At 63.8% G+C, this 16,519-nt stretch overlaps 1 protein-coding gene across 1 annotated transcript; it reads left to right on the top strand.

The window, feature by feature from the left end:
* The first annotated feature begins 8,430 nt into the window (after positions 1–8,430).
* ASCL2 (achaete-scute family bHLH transcription factor 2) lies at positions 8,431–11,150 on the top strand. The gene is made up of 2 exons (XM_053924741.2): positions 8,431–9,802; positions 10,400–11,150. Exon 1 carries the CDS (start codon positions 9,204–9,206, stop codon positions 9,783–9,785), a length of 582 nt encoding a protein of 193 aa, XP_053780716.1. The 5' UTR covers positions 8,431–9,203; the 3' UTR covers positions 9,786–9,802; positions 10,400–11,150.
* The last annotated feature ends 5,369 nt before the right edge of the window (positions 11,151–16,519 follow it).

Here is a 16,519-nt window from a genome sequence, read left to right as displayed (position 1 = left end):
TGCCTGGTCCGTTTCAGGCCCCTCACTCACTACCTGTTGTCCAAAGTCTGAAAACCCGTGTTCCACGCGGGCCGTGTTTTCTAGGTGCTCACAGCAGGAGGCGGTGGGGAGCTCGTGGCCAGAGAGGGAGCCCCGGGGGGCGGACTCGGAACCCGTGGTTAAAGCTGTGCCTGTCAGGGTCCTCCAAGGGGAGGTGAGCGTTCGCCCTTGGTAATCTCTATTTTGTGGGGAGGAACTCGAAAACTGTGTAACTATCCGGTTACCCCACAAAACTGCGTTCACTCGGGCAGCGTCAGCGGGGGATCACCCTTAAATCTGTTGTCACCACCACCCCACCCCCAGCCACAGTTTTGCCGCCCGAGGCTTCAGTTAGCCGTGGTCAACCTTGCCCCAAAACATTAAGTGCAAAACCGCAGAAACTAACAGTTTGTACGTTGTGAGTTGCTTGTCGGTGTGAGCGTCCCGATGAGATCTCCAGTTCCCGCCCTGTCCAGCCGGGGACATGACTCATCCCCTTGTCCAGGGTCCCTCCCTGTTAGTCATCTGGTGGCCGCCTCGCTTATCAGATATCAGATCGGTGGGCCGGTGTCCCCGAGCTTGTGCTCCAGGAGCCCTCCTTCTCCTCCTGGCCCAGCCAGAGCTCCGCCTCGGGCCACGGTCACGCGGCCAACCCCAACCTCCCTCTGGGGCGCCCTTCGCAGCAGCCCGCCCCCCAGTCCGTGAAAAGCCTCTCTCCTCTGAGCCCCTGGGCTCACTGGCCCTTCAGTTGTGGCAATTCTTTGCTGCAAACCCACTTTTCTGGAGAACCACCCGGCCTTCGGTCTGAGGTCAAAAGCCCCAGAGCGCAGGAGCGGGGATGCCGAGCATTCCTCAGCGCGGCTCCGAGTTATCAGGAGGTTGGACGGGCCTGGCGCTGCCCCGGTGCCGCCGGCGATCGCCGCGCTGCCGCCCTTCACGTAGATGCCTTATCGCCCCACCTCCTCACGAGATGCAGGGCGAGCCCCAGGAGACCAATGCCCCGAGAGAGGGGGCGGCCACACCCACATACCTCTCACTGTAGCAGCTGTACAGAGAAGACTAGTATGAATAGGGTCAGGTACTACCTGTGGTCTCAGGCATCCCCTGGGGGCTTGGGACATATCCCTCTCGGATAAGGGGCCCAGCCCGTCCACATTTATCAGTTCTACTGCAAAGACCTTTATCTGCTCGGGGGAATGAGTGAATAAATGCATTCCGGTAGGCTGTGATCTCTCACTATCTCCTTATTTCGATGCTAAAATCATCCCGGATATGGGCAGCCAGGAGCCCCTTCAAGGTGATTTTGGTGTCGTTTTGAGAAATGCTCATCGTTTTTCGAGCAGCTTGCTCACTTTCTGAGACCTCAGGATGCCCCGGGTTCACCTTGCACTCCCCTCCCTCAGCCCGGACACCAGCCGCGGCTCCCAGGAGCTCTGGCTGCTCTTCGTGGAGGGTGGCATGTGGGAGCGGAGATCTGGGCGGTGGTGCACTCCGTGCTGTTTGGGCGCCGACTCCTCTGGCTGTTCAGCTGAGAACTCTGTCTGTCTGTCTGTCTGTCTCTCACACAGCTCCATCTCTGTCAGTCTCTACATCAGAAGCCATGAGTTCGCAGCTACCCCTTGACTCCAGTGCAGCATCACAGGGCGTGTTGGAGGTGTCTCCTGTCCCATCTCTGGCACCCACCAGTCCCTCCGACCACCAGACACCCGGCCCCCACCATCCTCCACACACACACACGCACGCGCACACACACGCACGGAGCTGTTTCCTCCTTTATGGAACTGTCCCCTGACCTGCAGGTGCCTCCTCGGCCCTGGACCCCGGCCCCATCCTGGGCCTGCCAGCGTGGCCTCCTTAGTCTTCACGCCTCCCCCAGGCCTGCCCCCCATCGCCCAGCCTCTTTCTCTTCAGAACCCGGCTGTCTCAAAGGCAGGACACTGACAGCATGTTTTATCAAAATAAACCAAAAGGGAAGGGAAGGCGGGACCCTCTCCTGGCTCTGACCGACCCCAACGAGGCCGGGCTTGGGTCCACCCCACGCCTAGGGCCAGACGCAGTCTCGGCACCTCGGGGGGTGCAGACGCCGGGCACCCACTGGAGAAGGGAAACCACAGCCTGGCGCTTGTATGGCCTCAGAGGCAGAATTACAGACACAGGCAGGCGAGGGGTCCAGGGCATCCCGAGAGACTCTCAGACACAGGAGCGGAGTCAGCAGTAAGAACAGGGCCCAGCCGGGGCCCCAGGGGAGGTATCAGGGCAGAGAGTGTGGCAGCTCAGCACAGAACGAGCGGGCCGCGGCCAGTGGGCACTTCTTGGAGGTGCATGAGGCACAGCAAGGCAGACCGCACCTGCGGTCGCTGCCGAGAGGTGCAGGCAGAGGCGTGTCCACCAGCCGGCCGGCTGGATGAGGGGGCCAGGCCGGGAGAGCGGCCAGGGGCCCACGTCTGCAAAAGTAGTAAGAACAGCCCCCGCTCCCCCGCCCCCCACACTGAAGAGTCGGCGTGAGGGGCTCTCAAAGGCCGACAGGACCTATCGGGGGAAACGAGAGGCACCACGGTGACACTTAAAACGCACAGTTCCAGAACGTTCCAGAGTAGCCCTCAGACCGCCTGAAAGCAAGGTCCGCACTTTCTTCTCCAGCGCAACACTAAATGCGAGGGGAGAAGAGTCGCATCGGAAAGCGGGAGAGAAAACTCTGCGGGGGCCGGGGGGGGGGGGTCCTAGAGGCCTCGCGTTCTTTGAGTGGGGAGGGGGCGGCAGAACCTTCGGATTCCTGGAGCCTCCGCGTGTTTGGAATGTCAGCCACCGAAACACCCGCACCCACGCCAACAGAGTCTGCAGCCAGCAGGTGCCACGAAGCCCAGAGGCTGCCGCACGGACTCCGCGCTCGGGGAAGCGACGGAGCTGCCTCGCACCTGCCAGCACCACGAGAGGCTGCCGTGACGCCGGGGACGCCCCTTACTACAGCGATAAAACCGGGCGTGTCTGGGAACTCACCCTGGCGCAGGGACAGGCCGGGCCTCCCCGTGGAAAGCACTAGGGGACAGAGAGGGCCCTGGTGGACGCTGTTTGGGGTAAACGAACAGCCCTAAATGACAAGATGTCAAAGCCCCCCAGAAAAGGGCATCCAGGGCCAACTGTCAGCATCGAGGCCGGGAGCTGGACATGCGTAATGCCCTCACTGTGCCTGTTGCAGAGGAAGTGCCCACGTGTAGGTAGGTCAGCCTCGAAGGAAAGCACAACAGACAGGGACCCGCCCTGTCCGACATTAAAAGACCTTTGGCGAAGCCAATAGAAAACCCCAAACGGCCCTGGCTGGCGTGGCTCAGTGGATTGAGCATGGGCCTGTGAACCAAAGGGCCGCTGGTTCAAATCCCAGTCAGGGCAAATGCCTGGGTTGCAGCCAGGACCCCAGTAGGGGGCGCACAAAAGGCAACCACACCTTGATGTTTCTCTCCTCCTCTAGCACTCGAGGAGTGGGAACACAAGTGTGCGAGTGATGGTGTGACTCAGCTGGCCAATGTCCACAAAAGGTCTCCTGCGGACCTAAGGGCCAGTTTGGGGACGATGTACCTGGTGTTTTAAAGTTCCTTTCCCCACTGTTTTCTGCAGGGGTTTTGTGTGTGTGTGTGTGTGTATGTATTTCTCTTGTGTCTTGCAACCTTGCTAACCTCACTTTAATGTGCTTCCAGTTTCCCTTGCAGATGATCATGTACCCGAGAATAAGGGCGTTTCCTCTTTCTTTCCACTCTGGGCCCTCCCCTTTTCTCCCTGCCTCATGGCACGGGCTGGAACCCACAGAACAATGTTAAAGAGAAGTCTCGAGAGGAGACATCCTTGCCTTGTCCCTGATCTCAGCGGAAAGTCGTCCAGCTGGGTGGCGCTCCTGCCCTTCCGATGGTTCTGAGAGAGTTTATGTAGAATTGGGTTTATTTCCTCCATGGCTGTTTGACTGCGGTCACCAGGTAAGCCCCCGGGGCAGGTGCGCCCCCGAGACCCGAGGTCTTCCTGGTGGGAAGGCTTTCAGCTCTACATTTAATTTGCTGAAGGGACACCGACTCCTCCGGTCCCGCTTCTTCTTGAGTGAGTTTTGGCCGTTGGTGTGTTTTAAGGGGTCTGTCTATTCCGGCTGCGCTGATGACGTCATCGGCATAAAGTCCCCGGTATTCTCTCGCTGTTCTTTCATCTCGGTAGGATCTGTGCCGCCACCTCCCTCGTCCCGTCCCGGAGGTGCGTAACTACGGTCTTTCGTTTTTTTCAGGAAAACCGGCTGGATTTCGCGGACTTTCCTGACCGGCTGCGACTTCTCCGACTGCTGCCTATTGTTTCTGTTTCCCGTTTTACTGACTCTGCCCCAGGCCCCAAGTCTGTGTTTCTCCCACTTACGTCGGGTTTAATCTGCTCTTGTTCTTCTGATTCCATCGTAAGGAAGCTGAACTCGAGCTGTTTCATATGTGGCTTTAAACTTCCCTACAAGTACTGCATCCCCCCACTTGGGACCACTGTGTTTTCCTTTCCACTTGGTTCAGGCGGTCTCAAATTTGAATCAGGGGTTATTTTGATTTTTTTTTTAATTTTCAAGCTTTTAGAGATTTTCCAGATATCTTTCTCTTGCTAGTCTAATCCAATTCCATGATGGCCAGAGAATATACTTTGCATGACGCGAATCCTTTTATATTTTTCAAGGACGGTTTTGTGGCTCATCGGGCGGTTTAATTTAGTAACTGTTTCTCGTGCACTTAAAAACAATGTGTACTTTCCTGTTACTGGGTGGACTGTTCTGTCCACGGCAGGCCAAGTTGGATGGTAGTGTTATGTACCACATTTGCCTTGTATCATGTGCAGTTTGTTTTTTTTTTGACCAAATCTTTGAGGGAAAAATAAGGATGCACACTGTACAGGGGTATCATGATTACATACCATGGTATCCTTTGCACAAAAACATGGGTGCGCATCAGCACAGTGAAATACGGTAACTGCTCTCTGTGTCTCAAGTTCCCTGTTCACCTGTCCTGTCCAGTGCAAGGGTCAGAGGGTGGGCGTCCTACCCCCCTGGTACTTGCAGGTCTGTCTCTCTCTCCTGCGGGTCTAACCCCTTAATTGTTATGAAATGACCTTATTTATCCCTGGGAATTGTCTCTGCTGGGAAATGTACTTTTTCTGACATTAACATGGCCACTCCAGCCTTCTTTCCTTCTCTCCCCCGTTTGTAAGAAGCCCGAGCTCTGAGACTGTCGGAGGGTCCAGTCCAAGCAAGGGGCCGTGGTCAAAGGTGTATGTGTCCTGGAAGCCCCCACTGGCTTTTGCTTTCTTCTCCATCCCGAGTTACTCAGGGGGCCGCTCTTGTTCCTGTGCATCGGGGTCAGAGAGGGCGGCCTGGAGGACTGGCCTGTCTCAAACGTGTCCCGCCTTCTTCATGGCCTCACATGCCCCCGGGAATGTGGGGCGGACCTCGTGGAGGGATGGCCTCTTCTGAGCCGGGGGCCGGGGAGGCAGCTTCCCCAGCGGGTTTGGCTGGGTCAGAGGGTCACAGCCCCAGGACCCCCTGTCGACCTCCAACCTCCTTAGAGGCCCGGGCTAGAGCCACGTGAGGAGGGGGAATCGACGGAACCCGGCTGGCCCTCTCCTCCCGATCGAGGGCCAGCCTTCGGGGAGTGGCTGCCTCTCTCTGGCCTCAGTTTTCTGTCTGCCGCCTGAGACGACGGGTGTTTCAAATGGGGGTTTTATTATGATTCGCCTATGGCAGGGCCAGGAGAGCCGGACACAGCCGCCACTTGATAGATGGTCTGTTACAGTCCCCAAGGCCAGGGACAGGTGATGCCACCCAGGGCCACACGAGGACACCAGGGTCGTGCAGGAGGCAAGGGGAAGGGAAAACGGGGGCCTTTGTTGTGGTTTCCGAGGGAAGCGGGTGAGCAGGTGTGGAGTTGGCTAATTTGGATAATTTCAGCGGGCTCTGAGGCGCCGGGGCTGTCCCAGTCTGTCTGGGACCTGCCCTGCGCAGTGACGGTGGGTAGAGCAGGCTGGGGCGCAGGCTCCAGGACGGCGGCTCACATGTGAGGGGTGAGCTCACAGCCCAGGCCCTCGTGACCTCCTGCAAAGGGCCACCGCACCGGGGTCAGCCAGGCCCCGAGAGGTCAGAGCATCACAGCGGCTGCGACACTTCCTCCGTCCAAATCTTCGCTGTCCAATACCATCGCCACCGGCTGGGGCCGGTGGCCGTCAGGCTCACTGTAAGAGCACCTGCTACCACATGGCGGGACCTTGAGGACTGCGTGCTGACCGTGTAACCAGACGCTGAAGGACGGAACTGCGTGACTGCGCTCACAGGACCGCCCCGGGGACGTGGGGGGGGCATAGATTCACTCCTAGTAGATGGTGGGGGCGGGGCTTGCCTTACTGACTGCTGAGCGACAGCTCAGGAAGGAGACTCGGGAGAGGGCAGAGGCCGGGCAGAGAGCGGCCCAGGGAGGGTGCCAGGGCGCAGGCAGCGGGCCGAGGCAGAGCCTGACAAGGTGGTATACTTGGAGTTTTTCGATGGGCTTTGTCGAGAGGCCATCCACTCGCACCATGCTGTTCCCCCGTTTGCAGCTCACAACCGCACGGCTGTGCGGCCACAGCACGGCCACCGCTGGACGGTCTCCTCACCTGAGAGAGGACCAGGGCCTATAGGGCCTGAGCTCTCCCGCTGGGGTCCAGCTGCGGCGTGCAGGGTGAGGACCCCGGGAGGGCCGGTCTCCCACCTGGCTCCCAGCTGAACGCGGTGGCAGAGTCATACCACCCACCACCCACAGAACCCTGAGAAATAAGGAGTCATCATCAGAGCCACCAGCCCCAGGGTGGTCTGCTTTGTGGCGGTAGACAGGGAGGGTCTCCAGGCCCCAGAGGCCAAGTGGATGTCCGGCTGGGACCGTCAGGACCCTGCTGGCAGGACTCAGGGACTTTCCTCGCACCCAGGACAGGGGCAGGGGAAGGAGGACAGGCGGCTCCACCTCTGGCTGAGGTGTGCCATGTGACCTGCAGGGCAGGGCTTAGGGCCCCCCAATGGGGAGAGGAGGCCGAGGGGAGCCAGAGCTCCTGCCCTGGAGGGGAAGGCCAGACCACCTGGAGTCCGAGTCCCGAGTCCGGCACCCATCTCTGGATGCTCTTCTGGCCAGAGGTGTGACTCTGTGACTCTGGACACGCCCCATGCTCTCTGAGTCTGTGTCCTCCTAAGACAAACGCAGCCCCAGGCCCACCTGCTCCGGGCAGGTGCCAGGCCCCAGGCCACTCTGCAGGCAGGCCCAAGGAGATCCCCACTGGGAGACGGGCAGGCGGGAGCCAGAGGCAGCAAGCCGGCACTAAATACTCCCTGGCGGCCCTGCCCCCTCCCCCCCCCCCCCGGGCGGTGGGGCACGGGGCGGGGGCGGGGTCTGCCTCATCACTCCGCTGCTCACAGAGGTCCTGGCCCCGGGCGGGTCTGGTGACCATCCTGGAAAAACCAGCGGGGCTATTGCCATGGGGCAGGACGAAACTCTCACTTTAACCGCGCATTCTGCACACTTGTCCCCTCTGACCCTGACATTTCCCCTCCATCGGTCAGAGAGAAACCCTCCTGTCCCACTTCCCCAGGGAGCCGACCTGCGCTGGCGAGAGGCCGCTGCCCCAGCATCCTTCCCCCACCGCCCGACCTCAAGAGTCCTCCAGGCGGCGGGAGAGGGGGGCCCTAGCTGGGGATGGGTGGCTGAGGCCACCAGTGGCGGCGCCGTGCTAAAACAAGGAGAGGGCCACGAGCTGGCAGGCCCTGCGGGTGTGCGGCCCAGCGAAGAGACTGGGAAGGCAGGAAGATTTGGGGGGATACAGGACCCCAAGGGAGCTGCAGGCGGAGTAGGAGGGGACGGTGGAGAGCCGCCCTGAGTCAGTGTTAGGGTTAGGGGCCCCATGCTTCAGGGCTCCCCCAGGCCCGGGTAGCACGGCAACCACAGGCAGGGACTGCAGTAGAGGTTGGGGGGAAGGCACTCCAGGAACCCGAACCCCAGCCTCCCCTTGCCCCAACCCGACCCCAGCGCACCCGGTGCCGTGTACTCCTCAGGCCGCGCCCTACCCTAAGGGCTGCATCGCTCGCTCCCATTCAGGGTGGGGGAATCACAGGTGGGCAGCTGCCGGGGGCACAGGTGTGCTTGGGGGTGCGCCCCCACGGCGCACCCGAACCCCCGGTCGCTGGGGGAGGGACCGGGCGGGGTGGAGTGGCAGCCAAGCTTTGTGAGAGGCGCTCCCGGGAGCCACGCGCCCAGCTTCCTCCTGGGGGCCGGGCGTGGAGCCCCGCCCGCAGCTATTGGGCGAACGGGCGGCCTGCGATTGGCTGAGACCCGGGCCTCCGCCTCTCAACCGCAGGGGGCTAGGGTGTGGGCGCGAGCTGCTGGGCGCGTGCGGCCCCCGGGGGTCTCTCACGCCTTGGGTACAGCTGTGCAGGCCCAGCGGCCACGCCCTCGGCTCCAAGGCGCGCGCTGCGCGTGCGGACGACTGGCAACTCTGGGGACTAGCAGGCTACGCGTGGGGGTGGGGGTACCGGACTGTCGCAGACCTGTGGACTGCAATCGGGGGGGCGGGAGTCGCACCGGCGACCTGCTGACAGCACCTGGAGATGGGCGGGGGGCGTTGCTCACGGGACTTGCATAATGCGTCTCGGGGGTCGCACTGAGCGCCTGCTGTGAGCGGGGTTCCCCCGGGGACCTACGGGCTGCACTTGGGGGGGACGCACCGTGGATCTGCGCACTGTTCCCCGGGGATGGGGTTGGGGGCGCGCTGTCGGCTTGGTCTTTGCAAGTTGAGTGAGCAAGGGGGAGGGGGAAGCGTGGCGGGAGGGCGAGGCAAGGGAAGGAGGGCGTGAGAAAGGAGGCGGCGGCCGCGCGGAGGAGGGTTATCTATACATTTAAAAACCAGCCCGTCTGAGCCGCGTCTAGAAGACCTGGGGAGCGTCCGACTGCACGCGCTAGACACGAGCGCCCCACGCTCCGCCGCGCGCACAGCCCAACTCTCGGCCTCTTGCGGCTCGCCGTCCCGGACCTCGGAAGACCTGGGACGCGCAGTGCCACAGGCCCCCTTGTGGCGTGGCCGTCGACCCGCCGCCCCCCGCTCCTCGGCCTGCACCTTCCTGCGGTGCACCGGGGCTCGGAGGAGGCCCCGGGAGAGTGGATGCGGGTGCGATGGACGGCGGCGCGCTGCCCAGGCCCGAGTCCCCCGCGCCGGGCGTCTCCGGCGGCTGCGCCGCTCGGCGGCGACCTGCATCCCCAGAGCTGTTGCGCTGCAGCAGGCGGCGGCGGCCGTGCGCGGAGGAGACCGGGGGCGGTGCGGCGGCCGTGGCGCGGCGCAACGAGCGCGAGCGCAACCGCGTGAAGTTGGTAAACTTGGGGTTCCAGGCGCTGCGGCAGCACGTGCCGCACGGCGGCGCCAGCAAGAAGCTGAGCAAGGTGGAGACGCTGCGCTCGGCGGTGGAGTACATCGGAGCGCTGCAGCGCCTGCTGGCGGAGCACGACGCCGTGCGCACCGCGCTGGCCGGGGGTCTGCTGGCGCCGACCGCGCGCCCCGCTGCGCCCCGCGGGCCGCCTGGGACTCCCGCGGACGCCGCCTCGCCCTCCTGCGCCTCTTCGTCTCCCGGCCGCGGGGGCAGCTCGGAGCCCGGCTCCCCGCGCTCCGCCTACTCGTCCGACGACAGCGGCTGCGAGGCCGCGCTGAGTCCCGGGGAGCGCGAGCTGCTCGATTTCTCCAGCTGGTTAGGAGGCTACTGAGCGCCCCGCTCCGTGAGGTAAACGCCGGGCGGTGGGGAAGAGTGGGGGTCAGAGGCCGGGGCGGCTCGGGGCGCGGGAGTAGACAGGACCCCCTGCGGCTCGGCCCGTGCCCGAGACAGCCAGCGGAGTCGAGGGCCCGGCCCGGGGATCGCTTCGATTTCGCTCGCGCTCCATTTCCCCCCAGCGTTTTCAAGCCCGAGCAAGACCAGCGTTGTTTGTCCGGGATTGCAAAACTTCCTCTCGCTGCTCCGCCGCGGAAGGGGGAGGGAGGCGATGGGGTGGCGGGGGGCGCGGCCCTCGGGCGGGTGAGGCCCGGAGTGCAAGCGGATCCCGGGGCAGATTAGGGTGCTGGGAGGCGGGGTGAGTTTGCATTGCAAATCGCGCGCCCGGGACGGGCGGCAGAAATGAGTCGGCGCTGCGGCCCTGACTCACTGCGGCTGGAGCGCTGCCCCGCCCCCCGCCCCGGCTGGGGCCGCAGACCGACGCCGAGGCACCCACGGAGTCGAGCTCCAAAACGAACCAAACAAACGAAACTGCCGCCTTCGCGTGTGGGAGGTGGAGGCAGGGCCGCATCCCGCACTAGCGTGAGCTCTTCTCTCCTTTGCCTCCGGCAGCTGAGCCCTGGATGCCGAGGGCGAGTGCGCCCACCCCCTGGGAGCCAGCAAGGCGGGCAGCCTGCGCCTGCTTCCCCACCGCCTGGCGAGCCAAGCCACCACCAGGCCCGGACCCCGATGGATGATGCTCCCCCAGTCGTCCAGCGTGACCACGTGCCTGTTTGAACCGGCCTGCCCCCCTCTCCTGAGTGGCAGCGGCCTCGGATGCTGACCACAGGCGCCCCCCTGGGCTGGGGCTGGGGCGCGACGCTCGGAGGTTTCCTGAAGGGAGATGAGATTTTGAGGACCCAGAGCGCCTGCTCTCCCACGTGGACTTGCACTGCCCAGAGACGCTGGCAAGCTGACAATGCGTTTTCATACAAAGACTCCATAACTTGGATGGAACACAATAAAGATGGTCAGCCCCACCTCACCCCCACTGCCTGGAGTTTTTCGACCTGGCCAAGATCTGGATGCTGCAGCCCGAGGGACTGGGTGCCTGGCAGACGTCCCCAGGCGCCCCGGGTTGATGCAGGGCAGCTTGACCGCTTGGGCGAGGCCTGGGTTGGAAACCCTCTGAGGGAAGGTAGACTCTAAGTAACCCAGGGCTGCGTCTCAGCGGGCGTTGGGGCCCCCCGCCCCGTCTCCCAGGGGAGGGCTGGGCACAGGTGGGAGGGTGGTGGCCCAGATTCCGGCCCCTGGGGGCCTGGCCCTGGGGTCACTTCTCCCCAGGCTTCCCCCACCCCCATAGGGAGAGGCGTGAGGTCTGGAGCCCAGCTGGTGCCGAAGAAACTCGGGCACCTTGTGAGGCTGGGGGCTTCCTGAAGGTGTTAGTGGGTTGGGGGGTGGTCAGGCAGGGCCCCTTCACAGTTGGGAAGTTGAGGCCTGGAGGCTGCTGACCAACACGGGGGTCTGGGGCCCCTGGCTGGGCTGCCCCGGGTTCAGAGCTCCGAGTCCTGCCACCTGTTGGGCGGCCCTGGGCAAGTGGCTCAGCATGCCCGTGGGGTGGCAGCAGGGTTGTAGTGGGACTTGGGAGAAGGGACGGGCACCCTGTCCCAGGCTCCCTGCCGCTCTGCCTGGAGCCCCAGCCTGCTGTGCGGTGCCGGCTGCAGGGGCCAGGGTGGCAGCAGCAAGGCCCTGGCCGTCCCTGGCGTGGGTGTGTGAGAGTACCCTGGAGAGGGCCCCACCCCCAGACCCCCCAGCTCAGAGGGCCCTCGGAGAGATTGCTCAGCTCCACCTTTGACCTGGGCCTCGGCAGCTTTGAAGTCTAGGCTGCACCCAAAGCTCTTTTATTGCAGGGGTGGGGGCGGGGCTGGTGGGATCCCCAGGCACCCCTTCGGCAGGGAGTGGTTGGTTCAAAGCTGTGGCAACCCTGGGGGGCTGGCAAAGAGCAGATGCCCTCTGGGTACCCATGGCGACAGGGTCCTGGGTCTGGTGAGGCCCCAGCTGGGGTCAGCAGACTGGCTGTGGCTCAGGGCTGCAGGGTGGAGGAAACCAGCCTCCTCTAGGGGACAGAAGGGGGCACGTTCCACACAGGGCCACCCCACAGTCTTCTCCCAGGGACCTCACCGAGCCTCAGGACCCAGGCTCTCCTGCAACCCCTTATCTGGACCCCAGGGAAAGGTGGAGGTGGGCAGGGTGGGAGCAACATGGGTTTGGGGGAGGGAAGGACCATGCCCCCTGCGGGTGAAACTCCGCGGTCTTATCACACAGAATTCCAGACGCGCAGACATTCTGGAACCTGTCCTGCACACTTCCCTGTAGCAGGAATTGTGTCCGCAGGGACCCTGCCCTCGTGGGGCCCACGGTCTAGTGGGGACACAGGATCCAACCCACAAGCAGCATCCGTGAGTCGGTGGGAAGGCTGGCCGCTGGTGGGTCTGCGGAGCCGGGGGACCCTCTCAGGAGCTCCCCGACCCTGCCTGCATGTGGTTTTGACGCAGATCCGACAGCATATCGATACGCCCATAAGTTCTCCAAAGGAAACCCCGCTACCGCTCTCCCCAGAGGGACACCTGTCCCTTCGTTCCATCAAACGCCCAGCCAGTGGCACGGGCCTCCGGGTGTCCAGATTTTTACAGATCGCGGACCAGCCCGGGGCCACGTGCCAAAGCCTCTGGGTCCTGTGGCTTTTCCCAAGTCCTGGGGGGCTGCTGACGGCACCTTCCTTCTACATGCTAGGTGCCTCCTGCCTGTCCCTGTGTCCCCTGTGAGTCAGGATCAGGTGCCTGCTTGGTCTGGGTCCCTGCTTTTCGGAGGGTGTGACGTGTCCCCATGGCCGCATCCCGTCAGGAAACATTCAGTGGCAGGTCACTAGTCCGAGTGAGGATGCGTTTTGAGAGGGAAAGGGCTGTGGTTGGTGACCTGCCAGGACACCAGCTGGGTCACCTGGGGACGTCGGCCTGCCCGCCACCCTCGTTGGAGGTCCCCACAGTGTCCCCCCCACCCCAGTTACAGATTTGGAATGTCGGCTCCAAGAGACGAAGGGCCTGAGGTCACAGAGCCTGAGTCCTTCCCAAGTCCCCTCCCAGGGGGCGGGGCTGCCTGAGGCTGTCTGGGGAGGGCACCCTAGCCAGCCAGCCTCTCAGATCTGGCCCAGGTGGCCCAGGCCTTGTCCCCACCTGGAAGCCAGTTCCAGGTGGAAGGTGACCAGGTGCCGGAGGGTGGTGCTAGGTCGGGGATCCAGGGGAACCCCAATCCGTGGGGTGGGGAAATGGTGCTTTCGGCCTTGGGGTAAGGCTGGGGGGCTGAGGTTACTATCACAGCACCTCCGAAGAGTGAGACTGGTAGGTGGGCAGGCGGGTGGAGGGGGCAGCACAGCCCCGATGACCGGAGCCCTGGTGGTCGCTCGGGGCGCCTTATTCTAGTCTGGACGCCGTGGGATCCCCAAAGGGCCCTGCGCTGCTGTCCTCTGTCTCTGCGGCGGGAACATGCCCCAACCCTTTGTCCCCAACGTGTCAGGACATGGAAGTGCCCCCCTTGGCTGTCCATGCAGGGGCTGTGTGGCCGCAGGGCTGCCCTGTCAGAGGCCAGCACAAGCACGGCGCCCTGCCCACCCGCGCCGGCCGCCTCTGGCCCGCTGCGGTCCCACACTCGCATTCCACGCTGTTTGGGGCGCCTCTGTACCGGCACTCGGGGTGGAGCAGGAGGGGACCCCCGCCCTCCCGGACCCCTTGCTCTGGGGGGAACACGGACCCAACCCCCCAGCAGCATCTGTGAGTCAGGCGGATGGACGGTCTGGCCCTGGATGGGCGCACTGGATCCCAGGACATGGCCACGGGGCTGAGTGAGGCAGCCGGGCCCCCAGTTCAAGCTGTGCCGTGGGGGGCGCTTGCCTGTCCCAGGGCAGCTCCATGGCCACCTGGGGACCCACCCCGCCCCCGCTGGAGCCTGGGACTGCTCACTCTGGCTTCGGTCGCATGTGGGGAGGGGCGCTGCAGCCCACCTGTCTGCGGGGGAGACAAGTCCACACACTGGCTCTTCTCCTTGCCCAGCTTCGTCCTCTCTGGGTTCTGGGGCAAATGAACATGGAGCGCCCCGGTGCACGAACTGGGAGAAAAATAAAGCTCTTCCCTTTTTTCCATGGCCTACGTCTTGGCGTACGGTGTTTTAAACCTGCAGTTTCATGCCGATGTAAGTAAAGAAAGTGGGTAGAAATATTGGCGTGGGTCCCGGCTCCCACGTCGACACGAAGGGGGGCTGCCCTCACGTGAGTGGGCTCACCTTCCACGCCGCGTCCCGTGCCTCGCGGCTCCGCTGGCACCCAAACAGGGCGCACACAGCCGGCGTGGCTCTCTTCACCCCACTCCTGCCGGGCACACCCCGCCTTCACCGAGGCCCGTCAGCTGGTGGAGTGCCGTCTGCCCCTTTCCCCGGTCCTTGCTTGTCCCCGACGTGGATGGCTCATGCCAGGAGTCCCTCGGGAGGAGAGGCACCGACCCCTGCCCCACGAAAGGGACCCAGAACAGGAGGAGGCACACTGCTCGGCCACAGAGGGGACTTAAGGGGACAGGCACGCGGCAGGAACTGTGCTGGCTCCACACCAGGCCTGCCTCCCGGCCCCAGTTCCCTCCAGGAGACTGGAACCCGCTGCCCCTCCCCGCATGGGCCCCAGGCGATGGATGGAGATGGTGGGGGGCAGAGCCCTGCCGCTGTGGGGGTGAGGGGTAGCTGGCTAGCAGGGCTCCTGGCGCCTTCCCCAGCAGTAGGGTTGGGGCAGGTGGGGTGGGCGAGGTGCTCGGTGTTTGCTCCCCAGAAATGGGGGGTCAGGTGACCCCTCAGGGCCTGACTAATGCTGTCCTGAGTGATTGGGGGACAGGTCCCCAGGATTCCAGCCCCTCTGAGAGCTCTTGTGCCCACATCCAAGCCCCTGGAGCCTCAGTGACGGGTCCGTGGTCCGAGGCTGCAGGTACCAGAGGTGCTCAGGGTGCAGAGCTGACTGGCCAGGCTGAAGCCTCATCACACTTCTTGTCTGGAGGGCCCGTTACTGCTGGTCTTCTGCTGGGAGCAGGAGGTGGAGGCTCTGTCAGCACTGAGGGGCAAGGAAGCCAGGACACCCACCCAGGCCACCGGACGATCGGCCCTGGATGCTGGACGGGCACCAAGTGCTCTGTCTGCTCCCCAGGATTCTCCTGGGCTGGGGCTGGAGGAAAAGGAGGAGGTTAGAGAACCAGACGGATGGAGCAATGTATGTGAGCCACGTCCTGACCCCCGCCGACCTCCCAGGGCCCCCAGGGCTCTTGCCTGGCACCCCGGCAGCCCCAGAGCCCAGCTGCTGGATGTGATTGATGGGGCAGGCCAGTCAGCAGGGGGGTGGGGGCCCTGAATGCCACAAGGCACTGCCATCAGCGGGCCAGTCTGGCCTCCAGCATTGCCCCCTGCTGAGGCTGGGACCCCGGCCCCCTGACAGAGTGAAATAGCTCTTTGTCACCAGAGCTCTGAACCTCCAGCTTCCCAGAGGCAGAGAGGGGCCTGCTGGGGGGTCACTCTGTCAGCTCCTCAACCCCAGCAGCCCCTGCCCAAGGCCACACACCAGAAGGAGGGAGAGACAGGGAGCAGGCCTGGTTGGCCCACCAGGCCCAGGGCAGGCCAGACCCCCGGGACACGCCTGGGAACAGCGCAGCTCAGAGCCAGGTCCGGCCTGAGTGCCTGCTGTCAGCAAAGCCCTTTGTCCACAGGGAGCCAGGAGAACCCACAGCTCAGGCGCCAGGGCGGGCTGGCAGAGCTGCAGTGAGAACTCGGGGCCCTGACAGCAGGAGGGGGGGGCCTGCTGACAAACGCTGGATCTGGGAACCCAGACAGCAAGCACCCACTGTCCTGTGTCTCCTCCCTGGGTGCCTGCGTCCCAGTCCTGCTTAGCGTAAGGGCACCGGTCACCCAGGGCCAGGCCCCCGGTGGCCTCTGCATGGACCCTGTCCACATGCGGCCGCACACGGAGGTGCTGGGGTCACGGCTCCACCATATGAATCTGGGGACACAGCTCAACCCATAGCGAAGGGCTTTCCAGGAATCCAGCCCCGGGGGTCACTGCCCTCTGTTCCCCGAAGGACCCCACTGTTGTCACCGTCTCTGTGGTGGCAGCCTCACCCAGGGGCCAGCGCTGCCCTCGTGGGCCTCTCTCAGGGGGGAGGCGGCTCAGCGAGACACAGCCACCAGCCGCCGGGAGGTGAGCATCGCTGAGGACACAGAGGCCAGGGTCCCTGAGTGGCCTGGACAAAGCACCTCTTCTCCTCAGATCCCAGCGAGCTCACAGAGGGGGAACAGACTGCTGTCCTCTTCAGGGAGGGCCCTGTGCACCCACGGTCTGTGACATCATGTGACAGGGCAGTCACGTGACCCTAACCACCCAGGGGGACAGTGGTCCCCTTGGCGGGGTGTTGGGAGCCATGTCATGGAGAGGCTGGCATCAGATCTCTGCTCGCAGGACCCACTGCCCTCCCCTGCTTGTCCCGTCGGGCTCCGGGTGGTCCAGGGCAGGCCTGTCCCTGAGTCCCCACGTGGCCCAGGCCCCGCGGTAGTGGCCTCCCTCCAGCTCGGGTTACCTGTCCTGATATTAGTGAGGAGGTGCTACTCCCACTCCGCACCTGGCATTTGCCTACAAGCCCTGGGGTTCTGTCCAGGTCCTCAGTGCCTGGTCACTGC

Source organism: Desmodus rotundus, chromosome 5 (genome assembly GCF_022682495.2).
Source record: "Desmodus rotundus isolate HL8 chromosome 5, HLdesRot8A.1, whole genome shotgun sequence".
In the NCBI taxonomy this organism is placed as follows: domain Eukaryota; kingdom Metazoa; phylum Chordata; class Mammalia; order Chiroptera; family Phyllostomidae; genus Desmodus; species Desmodus rotundus.
The sequence above is the reverse complement of the archived record's forward strand: the minus strand, read 5'-3'. Positions and strand labels throughout refer to the sequence as shown.